Raw genomic sequence first — 13,287 nt, 5'->3', positions numbered from 1 at the left:
GGGGAAAGTGAGCATTTTTTAATTGGTACATTATAATTATACATAATAGTGGGAATCACTGTTACATCTTCATACATGCATACAAGAGAACAATACAATTTGGTCAGTTTCATTCCCCAGTAGGTAACCTTTTCTTCCCTTTATCCCCTACCCATCCTCGGCCTTTTCCCTCTACTCTACTGGCCTCCCTTCTATTTCAATAAGATCTTACACTCTTTTTATCCTTTTCTCTATATAGAGTCCAACTAATGAGAAAAAACACATGACCTCTGACTTTCTGAGTTTGGCTTGTTTTGCTTAACATAAATGCTCTCAAAGTCCAAACATTTTCCTCAAAAGAACATGATTTCATTTTTTTCATGACTGAATAAAACACCACTGTGTGTGTGTGTGTGTGTGTGTGTGACACATTGAATTTTCTTCAATCTAACTGAATAAATGTATGATCTTAAGAGTTTATGGGAGTAGCAGACCTTTTACAGTTCACTTGAAACTGGAAAGAGATAACCTTATCTGTTATTTTAGCATCATCTATTCATCCACTGATAGACACCTAGGCTGATTCTATAATTTGGCTATTGTGAATTAAGCTGCTATATCATGAATATGCATATATCACTATAGTATGTGACTTTAGTTCTTTAGGATAAGTATCAAGGAGTGGTATATAACTGGGTCATGTGCTGTTTCTATTCCTAGTCTTTTCAGGAACCTCCTTACTGATTTCCATAGTGTTCGTACTAATTTATGGCTCCATGAAGAATGTGTAAGTGTTAAGGGGAGATAACTGTTTCAGACATCTGTATTTCTCAATTCCAAGGCAGGAAAAAAGCTCTGAAGAGAGACTGTGGGGATTGGAATAATCAGGTGTAAAAATAGCAAACTGGGGGCTAGAAAAATCAGGACAACAAATTTCCTCTGCTTCTATGTGCTAACTCAAAACTGCTATCTGGACTACAAATTCCTAGAGATTGTATCTTTTTAACTTTAGTATCCCTAGTCCTAGTACAATGCTTCAGTAAGTGTTGAATAGATGAATGACTGTATACATATATGCACAAACAGATTAAATATGGTCCTTCTTCTGGATGCTTCAGACCAGTCTTATGAAAGTTGAGAGAAGCTGATATTACAGAATTCTTGCAAGTTTTGAAATAGCTGGGGAAAAACTGGAATTACAATTTAAGAGAGATTGAGGAAGTAGTTCCAAGGAAGGTTACTGCTAATTCCAGGCAAATAGTTTAAAAATCATAGTCTCAGGAATATTAAAATCCTCACTAAAACAATTAAAAGAAAATTAAAATATTAGCTACTCTCTGTAATTTTTAAAAAGACATTGTGAAAACTGTGCTAATGACAGTTGTTACAATATAACTATCCTTAGGAGATGGTAGGTGATATATGGAGCACACGTGTATGTGCATATATGCTCCATGCCTAGGTGATCACGCACAAGATATTTCCTGGAAAGCCTAGAAACCCACTAAATTGGAAGACGGCCAATGTAAATGTCACTGTTAACCTATTAACTGCACTGTAAGACAGGGATAGTTCTCTTTTTAAAGACTGAGGGAGGACCAGGCCATGTGCTTTTGCAGCAAAATAATTTCAGAAAGCAAGGACTACACTGAAATAACAGCAATTTCTTTTCATACACATAATGTTAAGGTAAGTCTGCTAGAAATGGAAAGAAAGAGGGCTTCCATTTCTCTAATTACCTTAAAGATGTGTGCTTTGAGGATGTGATGTCCCAATTCAATAGTCTGCTGTCGGTTTAGTTTTCCCTCTTGGCGAGAAAACCAGAAGGCAAGTAATGTGTGACCACTCCTGCAAAGAAAAAGAAACTCATTTTAGAAAGTTTAATGACTCCATTCTGCTTTTGGTGGGGAAATCAGGTCCAGTTATACCTCAATGAAACTGTGTCATCAACCAGTTTCTTGTGGAGGAGCACTTGCTACTTGGCAAATAATGAGTATTGGAAGGTTCCTAGCTTTTATTAGTCCTTTACCTAAATCACATGTATGAATAGCATAAAACATCATTTCTAGTTGGCTTAAACCCATCCCACACACAGATGGCACTAAAAGATTTTCATTTTTATTTTCTGTCTCTGTCAGCAACTCTCATTTCACCAATGCTTAAAATGTCAGGGTTCCTCAGGATCTCTATATTGGTCTTTCCTATTCTGTCCTATGCCTGGATTAGATCATTCATTCTCAGAGCCTGCCTATATATACATCATGGGTAGCCTATATACTTTTTCTCTGTCTAGACTTCTCTTCTCAACCTTAGACCAGTATCCATCTAACTATCTATAGGATTCCTCCATTTGGAGGTCCCAAAATACCTAAACTTGACATGTGTTAAACTGTATTAACAACCTCTTTCCTAAATGAAGTCTACTCTGATCAGTTTCTATACTTTCCCTCAAGCTGAATAAAGTACTTTCTTTTTAGTGCTACTAGTATAGATTGTATATACCTCTAGTACAGTATTTACCGCACTGTCACATGCTCTCTCTTCCACTAGACTAAGTTTCCTAATGGCACCCATCTCCCTATATCTTGTTAATAGATTCCCAATTTGATCATGAAAAGGAAAGCTCTTTTTTCTGCCTCTGGATATTGTTTTGTTTGCTCAAAATGCCCTGAACTGCTTCCTAAGTCATGTGGTAAGCTGGTGAAGAAGACAAAGCTGAAAGGGGTGCTAGGATAAAAGAATGGCATAAAAATACAGCCTGAGCTCTGACTGTATAGCATCTAAATTGTCCTAATTTTGAACTTTTCATTTAATGAAATAATAAATTTCTCTTTCAATTGGATTTCTTTTCTAGCTTGAAACATTCAAATGATAGTTATTTAAATGTCAATCTGTCTGTATGCATGTGTATGTATATATACTTGTGTATGTGTGCATGTACACACAAATAAAACCATGGATGAGTCACTTAAAGTAATAATTCTTACATCATGAAGGCTACAATAATTTCACTATTAATAACAAGATAGAATTTTGATGTGCATCTTTAAATTTGACTTGCAGTGCTTGCTATTTCTCTTCAGTGCCTGACCAACAATGAAAGCAAGCACTATCATCTTTCTAACTAGATTAGATTAATACACAGTATTTGATATATGTACTATATGTGTGTGTGTGTATGTGTGTGTGTGTGTATATATATATATATATATATATATATATACACATACTTACAGAGTATGTGTATTTCAATGTTTAATTGTGAAAGAAATCTGGATTATTTATATTCTCCATAATGCCTAACACAACTTGTTACGTATAAAAATGTTTAATAAAAATTTTTAATTAATTATTTATTTTAATTAGATATATATGATAGCAGAATGCATTTTGATTCATTGTATACAGAATGCATTTTGATTCATTGCTACTTACAACTGCAGCACAACTTTTCATAATTTGTCATTAAGGAAAGAATACTGGATCACCTTTGGAATGCATCTTCTCAGCACATTTGTTACCTTTTAGCAATTATGGATACTAGAACTGTGTCTTTACTATCCACCAGGTTAGTGTCAGCAGACTTCTGTATGCTACTAGTAACTCAACTTTTCCATTCCTTTCACTTGGAGTCACAGAAGAGAGAAATGAAACTATTATCTCAGTTTCAAGTCTAATGGCCAAATTAAACAGACAGAAAAGCAGCAAATAAATTTTTGCTGGTGTTGCTTCCCTGAAAGGAGGCCCAAATGTCTAATGAGATTTTTTCTTTTATACTGAATTCTGACTACTTACTTAGCCAGGTTTAGTTTGAAGATATCTCACACTGAATTCTGACAAATAAGCATTCTTTCTTTCTTTTCAAAGCTTCGATAAAGAACCAGGAGAATAGAGGTGGGACAGTGTCCACCTTACACAGGAATCATCTCAGATTTCATGTCAGTAAGATTTTGAAAGGAAATTCTAATTTTTGGCTTCCCAAAATTTCTCAATTATAGTGGATACAATGCCAGCATGTTAAGTGGATAAGATTAAACATAATGGAAAGGAGGTTTTTTGACTGGGAGAATGTCCAGAAAAGTATAGCCTACGTGGAATTATCACCATCATCTGAGGGTCTTAGACCAGGGTTGTTCTGTACTCTGGAACAACCAATCTGGAAATTGCCTCTGAACTTTTATTTATCTCATCAAAGCTCAATTTATTTGGTAGGCTGTTTTTAAGAGCATAGAGAAGTTAGATTACAATGAAAAGCATTTATAAGATATCTTATTCTTGAGATCTAAAATTTCTATACAATTATTAGCAGTGAAATTATTGTAGCTTTCCTGATGTTAAGAATTATTACTTTAAATGACTCATCCACGGCTGTATAATAATGACAAGAATCCCTGAATATTGGGCCTCTGATCTACTACCTATGCTTTAGGCTATGAATCAGAATCCATGCCTATTAGGAGTAAGGTTAAAAAAACTTGTGCTTGGCAAAGAAATGAATATTTAGTTAGACATAGAATTGACTCTGCCCTATTTTCATTCCACTGCCGTTAACTAAGGAATCCTGCTATGATGCTTTCATTTCTCCAGTGTCCATCTCATTTTCCTACAGATGACAGTAGGAAAATGAGATGGACACTGGAGAAATGACATTTTTACTGGTGTTGTTCAAGCACTGAGGAGAAACAGCAAGCAATACAGATCAGGGATAAGATAAAAGTGATAATTATAGTTCATTTATTTTTTAATAGAAGTATGCTACTTTATTCATAAAAATGATTCTGATCAGCTCGTTAGACTCAAAACTTGTGGTGGTTAGGACACAAAGGCTAACACCAATTCAAATCATATACTAGCATTTTCATTTGTATCTTATTCTTACAAAAATTGTATCACTAGCTAACCTGCAGTCTGAGTGTGTTTTACTACACTCAGGTATGTTTCTTTTCCCCTTATCATTAGTTGTTCATTCCTGAACCTCATTATTCTTTTTGACTCCTAGCCTGACCATGTTCTGAGATTACTGATTGCCTCTTATTTGCCAGATAAAGTGGTTTTCTTTTAGTTTTTTATTTTTTTTCTCCCTGCAGCATTAGGCCTTATTCACTACCTCCCTTTTTTGAAACCATTTCTTGATATCTATGATACTACCTTGGTATTTTTTAAAAAAATCTTATTCCTTCAGGGATTTAATTTCTTTGCCATATGTTCTAATTCTTCTCTAGGTAGCTCTCTTTGCCTCCCGACTTCAACTTTCACCTCAATGTGAATGACTCTCACAGTGACATCTCAAACTCTTGCTATTTAGTTTGGTTTTTCAGACTGCCTGCTGGATCTCTTTACCTCCTGGATCTCTCAACCTCCATGACTGTCAAATGAAAGTCATCTTTTGAAGTTGAAGCTTTCCCTTGAACCCAAATATCCTCAAGTCTTCTGTACTTTTTTTTTTTTCAAATGTTGCCAGAGACATAAAACCTAGTGGCTGTTTTTCCTCTTTTCTTTATACTTTCTCACCTGGATAATTAATTGAAGTGTCTCATTCTCTCCATTTTATTCTTCACTGCTCACTCTTTGGCCCATCCCAAGAATATATATTTCAAAATCCTCATCAAAATTCTGCTAAAAATTCTTCATTTGCTTTATATTTCCTCTGATATATCAATTAAACCCTTAGAATGGTATTTAAAGGTTTTCCATTATTTGTACCTTGTCTTTTTGTTGAACTTTTCCACTTTATCTTAACTTTGAATACCAGACTCAGTAAATATTTGTAAAATTTCAAGCATGCTTTCCCTCTGCCTATATTCCCATTCTTCATTTCAGCTCATACCATCTCCTCTGCGAAGCTTTCCCTGGTACCTATGAGAAACTCAGAGATTCTTTCTTTATGTTCCTATAGTACCAGGTACATAGCATGAAGCACGTAGGCAGGGCAATACTGTTCTCATGTCAGTTTTTCTGCTAGAATCTACTAAGGATAGAAGTCATGTTTTTTCACATATGTATTCCTAGATAATAAATATTTGCATAATGAATATGTAACAATAGTTTATTTGTATACCATCTTGTGGTTTTGAAAATACTTTAATAATTTTTAAATTCTCACAAAAATAATACCATAGTCACAGGAATATATATTACTCCTAATATTGGGTGGAATGTGAAAAAGAAATACACTAATGTAAAGAACTATATGTTCACTTGTACAGTACAAGCTCTGAACGTTTAACATAATTAAAATCAGTAACTATTAATTTTGACATTTTTTGATTAGCATTTTGGGAAAGAGTAGCTAATAAGGTAGAGTGAACTCTAATATATGTGATGTGATTTTAGGCATGACTGAACACATCTGTAATTAAAGATGATAGTAATAAAAATTGATTTAATTTGAGTTCAAATGTTCATGTGTTATAAAAGCAATGGGTTGGGGGATGGTCCTCATAGTGTTTATAATGAGATTGCCCTTGTGATTCAAAGTTACCCGGCAAATTTCCCTGTCTGCATTCATAAAACTGCCTGTTTGATTCTGAAACAGTCAAACATACTAGGTAAAAACCTAGTTCTGTACTTAGTAATTTTATAACTAAGGACATGCTTCTTAACCTCTCTATAAAACAGAACTGTGGTGAGAATTAAGACATATTAAATGAATTATATTTTGTACTCCTTTTGTATACTCCATAGTAACTAACACATTGCTACATTAAAGGAATGACTACGTCCTCAAACAAAACTTTTATCTCCATTTTATTCTTCACTGCCCACTCTTTGGCCCATCCCAAGAATATATGGGATGAAATGTAACACTCTATCCTTACCCCTCATCCTTACCCCTTCTAACTCTACCCACTATTTGCAGCCAAAAGAAAAATTCACAGATTAGGGAAAATTACTGGGGTACAAATGTTATTCACTATTAGTCAAAGCAGAAAAAATTTGTAGTGTAACTTTAGGCAGAAAGAAGCATAAAAACAGAGAAAATTGGTCTCTTAAGAAATAAGGCAATAGTTACAAGAGGAATAAAAATTTCTCATGCAGACCAGAGGTTTTTGGGAACATAGTAAGGCTTACATGTGAGGCATATTTGATTTTAAATATTTTAGAATTAATCACAGGTCAGAATTGAGGATCCTCCCCCAGCACTATCTTCGCTCATCTCTTCAAGATATATGTGCTTTGACAAAAGTCACAGAAAGTGGTATCCAGAAATGAAGAGGGCAGATCCTCCTCCATTCTTATTTTCAGGCATCAGTAGACCCTTGATATGGATCCTGGAGACAGATGATACTCTGAGTATCTATGAGTTATAAGGCAGCAAGGAGCTACTGTCACTTCATGACTCTGTTTCATATATCTCAAGTGTTCAGAGATGTGGTGTCTTTTAGCAAAAAACCCTTTCTAAAGTTCCACTTCAGGGCCATTTAACAGTTTGGAAGTTGTACAAAAGTTGTTTTACACAATATATACACTGACACTATGTTTGTTTTTCTAATAAATTTTCACTTAGAACCCCAGGGAGGTAGCAAATTTTAAAGTTTCTATTTGTTATGCTAGAACATGCTAACAAATGTACTCAGTGTTTCTAGAATGGATGCCTTTCATCATTCTGGTCATAGTCACTAGCTGCATAGATTTCATTAACTCTTGTGATGACAAATTTGACAGAGAATATTTTCATGTTTTAGAGAAACACTTAGATGCTTTGATATTCTGCATGATGCTCAGATGTGACAAAGTGGTATATAGGTACAGCTAGCTGAAGAGGAACTGCTTATAATCTAAAGTCCATCTAATCTATTTTATAATTTTGGCTGAAATAATATGTGCTGCTATGGAATGCTTTAATCATAGAGGCAAAGGTGGGGAAATTACTTGGGGAGACCTAGAGAAATAAGAATTATGGGGCAGAGATGACCTCCTGGTCTACAAAAGGTTGTGTTCTTCTTCCAGAGTCAAGAGCTGTTCTTGGGAAGTGAATACCTTGCTAGAGACCTTGCATTTAAGTGGGGTCACGGAATTCGGTTCTGGTTAATGAAATGTGGGCAGAAATTATATTCATCACTTTAGACCTGACCCAGAAAAACCTGCTCCTCAACTTTATTTCTCCCTATCTGCCAGCCAAGACCATCAAAAAGATACCCTTGGAAGCAGTGTGCTAAAGATGGCAGAGCCTCCATTAGACTGGTCCCTGAAACCCTTTGTAGAGCAGACCTCTTCTAAACCATATGATACCTTTGGACTTTAAGTCAATGAAAAATAAACTTCTACTGTGATAAACCACTGGGGTTTTAGGGTTTGTTTTGGCAGTCAGCATTATCTTAATTTAAACAAAAAGGATTTTGAGTGATTGATAACAGGGAGAAGGACAGAAGAATGGAGAAAGTAGGAAGACTGAGGGAAGTATTCATCTCAACATCAGCAAAAAAACCCCAGATTATTCTCATAAATTAGATATTTGGAAAAAAGCTGAAATTATTATAAGACAACTAAAGCAGACTCCATGAGAACAGAAGAGGAATAGTTCTTGTGCTGGATGACAGGAACTAGTCACACAGTAAATATAAAAATACTTGTTTTATATTCCCATTAGCCATTCAGTGTAAAAGACTCACTATTCCTAACAACTGTTGTTTATTCTCAGTGAGTATGAAATATTTTTTTAAATTCACAGGACAGCTAATTGAAAGGATATTAACTGTGTCATCACCAATAGATTCCTTGCCATAGCCCACCATGAACTAAAGGTGAAAGAGAGAAGTTGCTTTATTTATTTATTTTTTAAAGTCTGGGGATTGAATCCAGGAGTGCTTTATTTCTGATCTATATCCTCACTCCTTAATTTTTTTTTTTAAATTTGAGACAGGGTCTTACTAAGTTACCCAGTCTGGCTGGCCTTTAAGTTGTGATCCTCCTGCTGCAGCCTCCTCAGATGCTGAGATTATAGGCATGTGTCACCACTGCTTACACGAAAGTTGCTTTAAATGAGTATTTCTCTGGTGCTACTAGGGGTCTTTCCAAAAAGTAACTCATAGAATCAGCTGATAAAGTGACATTTTCAGTAAAGTTATTTCCTTTGAAAAATTCAAATGATACCATCAGATTATCATTGTTTAGGACAAAGAGGAATTAGTGCTTTTGCCAAGAATCTCCTTGCCTCTGCCTCACTTTCTGCTAGTTGTTAAGAGGACAAAGGTTTTACCTGGTCAGGTTGCTAATATGTTCTGTTAGCTCCTGAGCCCTAGTAGAAATAATATCAGTGGGGAACTTAAAAAGAATTTCCTACCAGCTCAAAAATACTTACTTTGATTAACTATACCAATTTACATCTCTAGGGAGGAAGGGACCTTAAATTGCCCTTCTGATAGCCAGATATCTAGACCTCATCACCCTTTGTATCTCTTTTAAAATTAAGTTTATTTTTAAAAAGAGTATATTCAAATATAAAAATGTATATAATAATAGGGTAACAATGTTTCAATACATGTAGACATTGTATAATGTTTAAAGCAGATTAAGCATATTTGTTTCCTCAAACATTATTTCTTTATAGTAAAAACTTTAAAAATCCTTTCATTTAGCTTTTTGAAATGAAATCCCCAGAACTGTAAAAAATAAATAAATAAAGCAACTTCTCTCTTTCACCCTATTGTGCAGTAGTAGCATACCAGAACTACCTGTTCCCATCTAACTTAGTGCCCACTAATCAACCTTTCCATATTCTTTTTCCCCTACTCTCAACTTATTATGAGATCAACTTTTTTAGTTTCCACAAAAGAGTCAGATTATATAGTACTTGTCTTTCTGTGCCTGATTTATTTAACATAATGATCTCCAGTTCCAACCATGTTGTCACAAAGAACAAGATTTCATTCTTTTTTTTATGGCTGAATAGTATTTCAAAGTGGATATGTACCACATTTTCTATTTTTTTTAGATTTTAAAATTTGTTTTAAGTAGTTATACATGACAGTAGAATGCACTTATGCACTTTGATGTATCATACACAGATGGAATATAATTTCTCATTTTTTCTGAGTGTACGTGTTGCAGAATCATATTGGTTATGTAATCACATACATACATAAAGTAATAATGTCTGTTTCATTCTACTCTCTTTCCTATTCCTACATTCTCTCCCCTCCCACAACTTTCCCCTACCTAATCTAAGGTAACGCTATTCTTCCTAATGCCCCCCACCTTATTGTGAATTAGCATCCGCATATCAGAGAAAACATTTGGCCAACTCCAACCATTTACTGGCAAAATGCCATAATTTCACTCTTTGTTAAAGCTGAGTAATATTCCATTGAATATATAAGCCACATTTTCTTTATCCATTCATCTACTGAGGGACACATAAGTTGGTTCCATAGTCTAGCTATTATGAATTGAGTTGCTATAAACATTAATTTTAAATCCTTTGGGTATAAATCAAGGAGTGGGATAGCTGGGTCAAATGGTGGTTCCATTCCCAGTTTGCTGAGCAATCTCCATACTGCTTTCCATAGAGGTTGCACCAATTTGCAGTCCCACCAGCAATGTATGAGTGTACCTTTTCCCCACATCCTTGCCAATGTTTTTTGTTGCCTGTATTCTTGATGATTGCCATTCTGACTGAAGTGAGATGAAATCTTAGTGTAGTTTTGAATTGCATTTTTCTAATTGCTAGAGATGTTGAACCCTTTTTCATATATTTGCTGAATCAATTGTATTTCTTCTTCTGTGAAGTGTCTGTTCAGTTCCTTAGCCCATTTATTGATTAGGGGTTTTTTTTGGTGTTAAGTTTTTTGAGTTCTTTATATATCTTAGAGATTAATGCTTTATTGGAGGCACATGTGGTCAAGATTTTCTCCCAATCTGTAGGCTCTCTCCTCACTTTGTTTCCTTTGCTGAGAAGAAGCTTTTTAATTTAAGTCCATCCCATTTATTAATTCTTGATTTTACTTCTTGTACTTTAGGAGTCTTGTTAAGGAAGTCAGATCCTAGGCTGATGTGGTGAAGATTTGGGCCTATTTTTTCTTCTATTAGGTGCAGGGTCTCAGTTCTAGTACCTAAGTCTTTGATCCACTTTGAGTTGATTTTTGTGCAGGGTGAGAGAGAGAGGTTTAATTTTATTTTGCCACATATGGATTTCCAGTTTTGACAGCACCATTTGTTGAATAGGCTATCTTTTCTCCATTGAATGTTTTTGGCATCCTTATCTAGTATGGAATAACCGTATTTATCTCTGTGTTTGTCTCTGTGTCCTCTATTCTACACTATTGGTCTACAAATCTATTTTGGTGCCAATACCATGCCATTTTTGTTACTATAGCTCTGTAGTATAGTTTAAGGTCTGGTATTGTGATGCCTCCTGCTTCACTTTTCTTGCTAAAGATTGCTTTAGTTATTCTGGGTCTTTTATTTTCCAAATAAATTTCATTACTGCTTTTCCTATTTCTATGAAGAATGATGTCATTGGGGCTTTAATAGGAATTGCATCAAATCTATATAATGCTTTTGGTAGTATGGCCATTTTGACAATATTAATTCTGCTTATCCAGGAGCATGGGAGATCTTTCCATCTTCTGAGGTTTTCTTCCATTTCTTTCTTTAGTGTTCTGTAGTTTTCATTGTAGAAGTCTTTTACCTCTTTTGTTAGCTTGATTCCCAGGTATTTTATTTTTATTTTTTTAAGACTATTGTGAATAGAGTAGTTTTCCTAATTTCTCTTTCAGTGAATTCATTGCTGATGTATAGGAATGGGTTTGATTTATGGGTGTTGATTTTATATCCTGCTACTTTGCTGATTTCATTTATTAGTTCTAAGAGTTTTCTGGTGGAATTTTTTTGGATCTCCTAGATATAGAATCATGTCATCAGCAAATAGTGATAGTTTGAGTTCTTCTTTACCTATTTGTATCCCTTTAATTTCTTTCTTTCATCTAATTGCTCTGGCTACAGCTACAAGGATGATGTTGAATAGAAGTAGTGAAAAAGGACATCCTTGTCTTGCTCCAGTTTTTAGAGGGAATGCTTTCAATTTTTCTCCATTTAGAATAATGCTGGCCTTAGGTTTAGTATATATATTTTTTTCAATGTTGAGGTATGTTCCTACTATTCCTAGTTTTTCTAGTGTTTTGAACATGAAGGTGTGCTATATTTTGTCAAATGCTTTGTCTGCATCTATTGAGATGATCATATGATTCTTGTTTTTAAGTTTATTAATATGATGAATTACGTTTTTTGATTTCCGTATGTTGAAACAACCTTGCATCCCTGGGATGAACCCCACTTGTTTTTTAATATGTTTTTATATTTGATTTACCAGAATTTTATTGAGAAAATTTCTATCTATGTTCATTAGGGATATTGGGTGTGAAGTTTTCTTTCCTTGATGTGTCTTTGTCTGATTTTGGTATCAGGGTGATATTAACCTCACAGAATGAATTTGGAAGGATTCCATCCTTTTCTATTTCATGGAATACTTTGAGGAGAATTGGTGTTAATTCTTCTTTGAAAGTCTTGAAGAACTCGGCTCAGAATCCATTTGGTCCTGGGCTTTTCTTGGTTGGTAGGCTTTTGATGCGTTTTTCTATTTCATTACTTGAAACTGATCTCTTTAAATCATGCATGACCTCCTCATTCAGTTTGGGTAGATCATATGTCTAGAAATTTGTCGATGTCTTCAATATTTTCTATTTTATTAGAGTATAAATTTTCAAAATAGTTTCTAATTATCTTCTATATTTCAGACATGTCCATTGAGATATTTCCTTCTTCATCTTGTATTTTAGTATTTTAGTAATTTCAGTTTTTTCTCTTTTTCTTTTTGTTAGCATGGCCAGGAGTTTATTTATTTTGTCAAAGAAACAACTTTTTGTTTTGTCAATTTTATCAATTGTTTTGATTTTATTGATTTTAGCTCTGATTTTAATTATTTCCTTCTTTTACTGCTTTTAAAAAAATTTTTAGTTGTACATGGACACAATATCTTTGTTTTATTTATTTTTATATGGTGCTGAGGATCGAACCCAGGGCCTTGCATGTGCTAGGCGAGTGCTCTACCACTAAGCTACAACCATAGCCACTTCTACTGCTTTTGATGTTGATTTGTTATTCTTTTTCTAGGGCTTTGAGATATAGTGTTAGGTCATTTATTTGTTGACTCAATGAAATAAACTTTCCTCTTAGTACTGCCTTCATAGTGTCCCAGAGATTTTGATATATTGTATTAGTGTTCTCATTTACCTCTAAGAATTATTTATTTATTTATCCTTGATATCTTTTACTATCCATTCATCAATCAATAGTGTATTACTTAATCTC

General features: G+C 34.3%; 1 protein-coding gene across 1 annotated transcript in view; it reads right to left on the bottom strand.

The window, feature by feature from the left end:
* Tanc2 (tetratricopeptide repeat, ankyrin repeat and coiled-coil containing 2) overlaps positions 1 to 13,287 on the bottom strand; it is a 412,218-nt gene that overhangs the window by 44,289 nt on the left and 354,642 nt on the right. Inside the window, exon 15 of the mRNA XM_077800862.1 lies at positions 1,719 to 1,827. Within this exon, the coding sequence (XP_077656988.1) occupies positions 1,719 to 1,827 (109 nt within the window). The remainder of the gene's footprint in view (positions 1 to 1,718; positions 1,828 to 13,287) is intronic.

The sequence above is a fragment of the Urocitellus parryii genome, chromosome 7 (assembly GCF_045843805.1).
Source record: "Urocitellus parryii isolate mUroPar1 chromosome 7, mUroPar1.hap1, whole genome shotgun sequence".
Taxonomy (NCBI): Eukaryota; Metazoa; Chordata; class Mammalia; order Rodentia; family Sciuridae; genus Urocitellus; species Urocitellus parryii.
The sequence above is the reverse complement of the archived record's forward strand: the minus strand, read 5'-3'. Positions and strand labels throughout refer to the sequence as shown.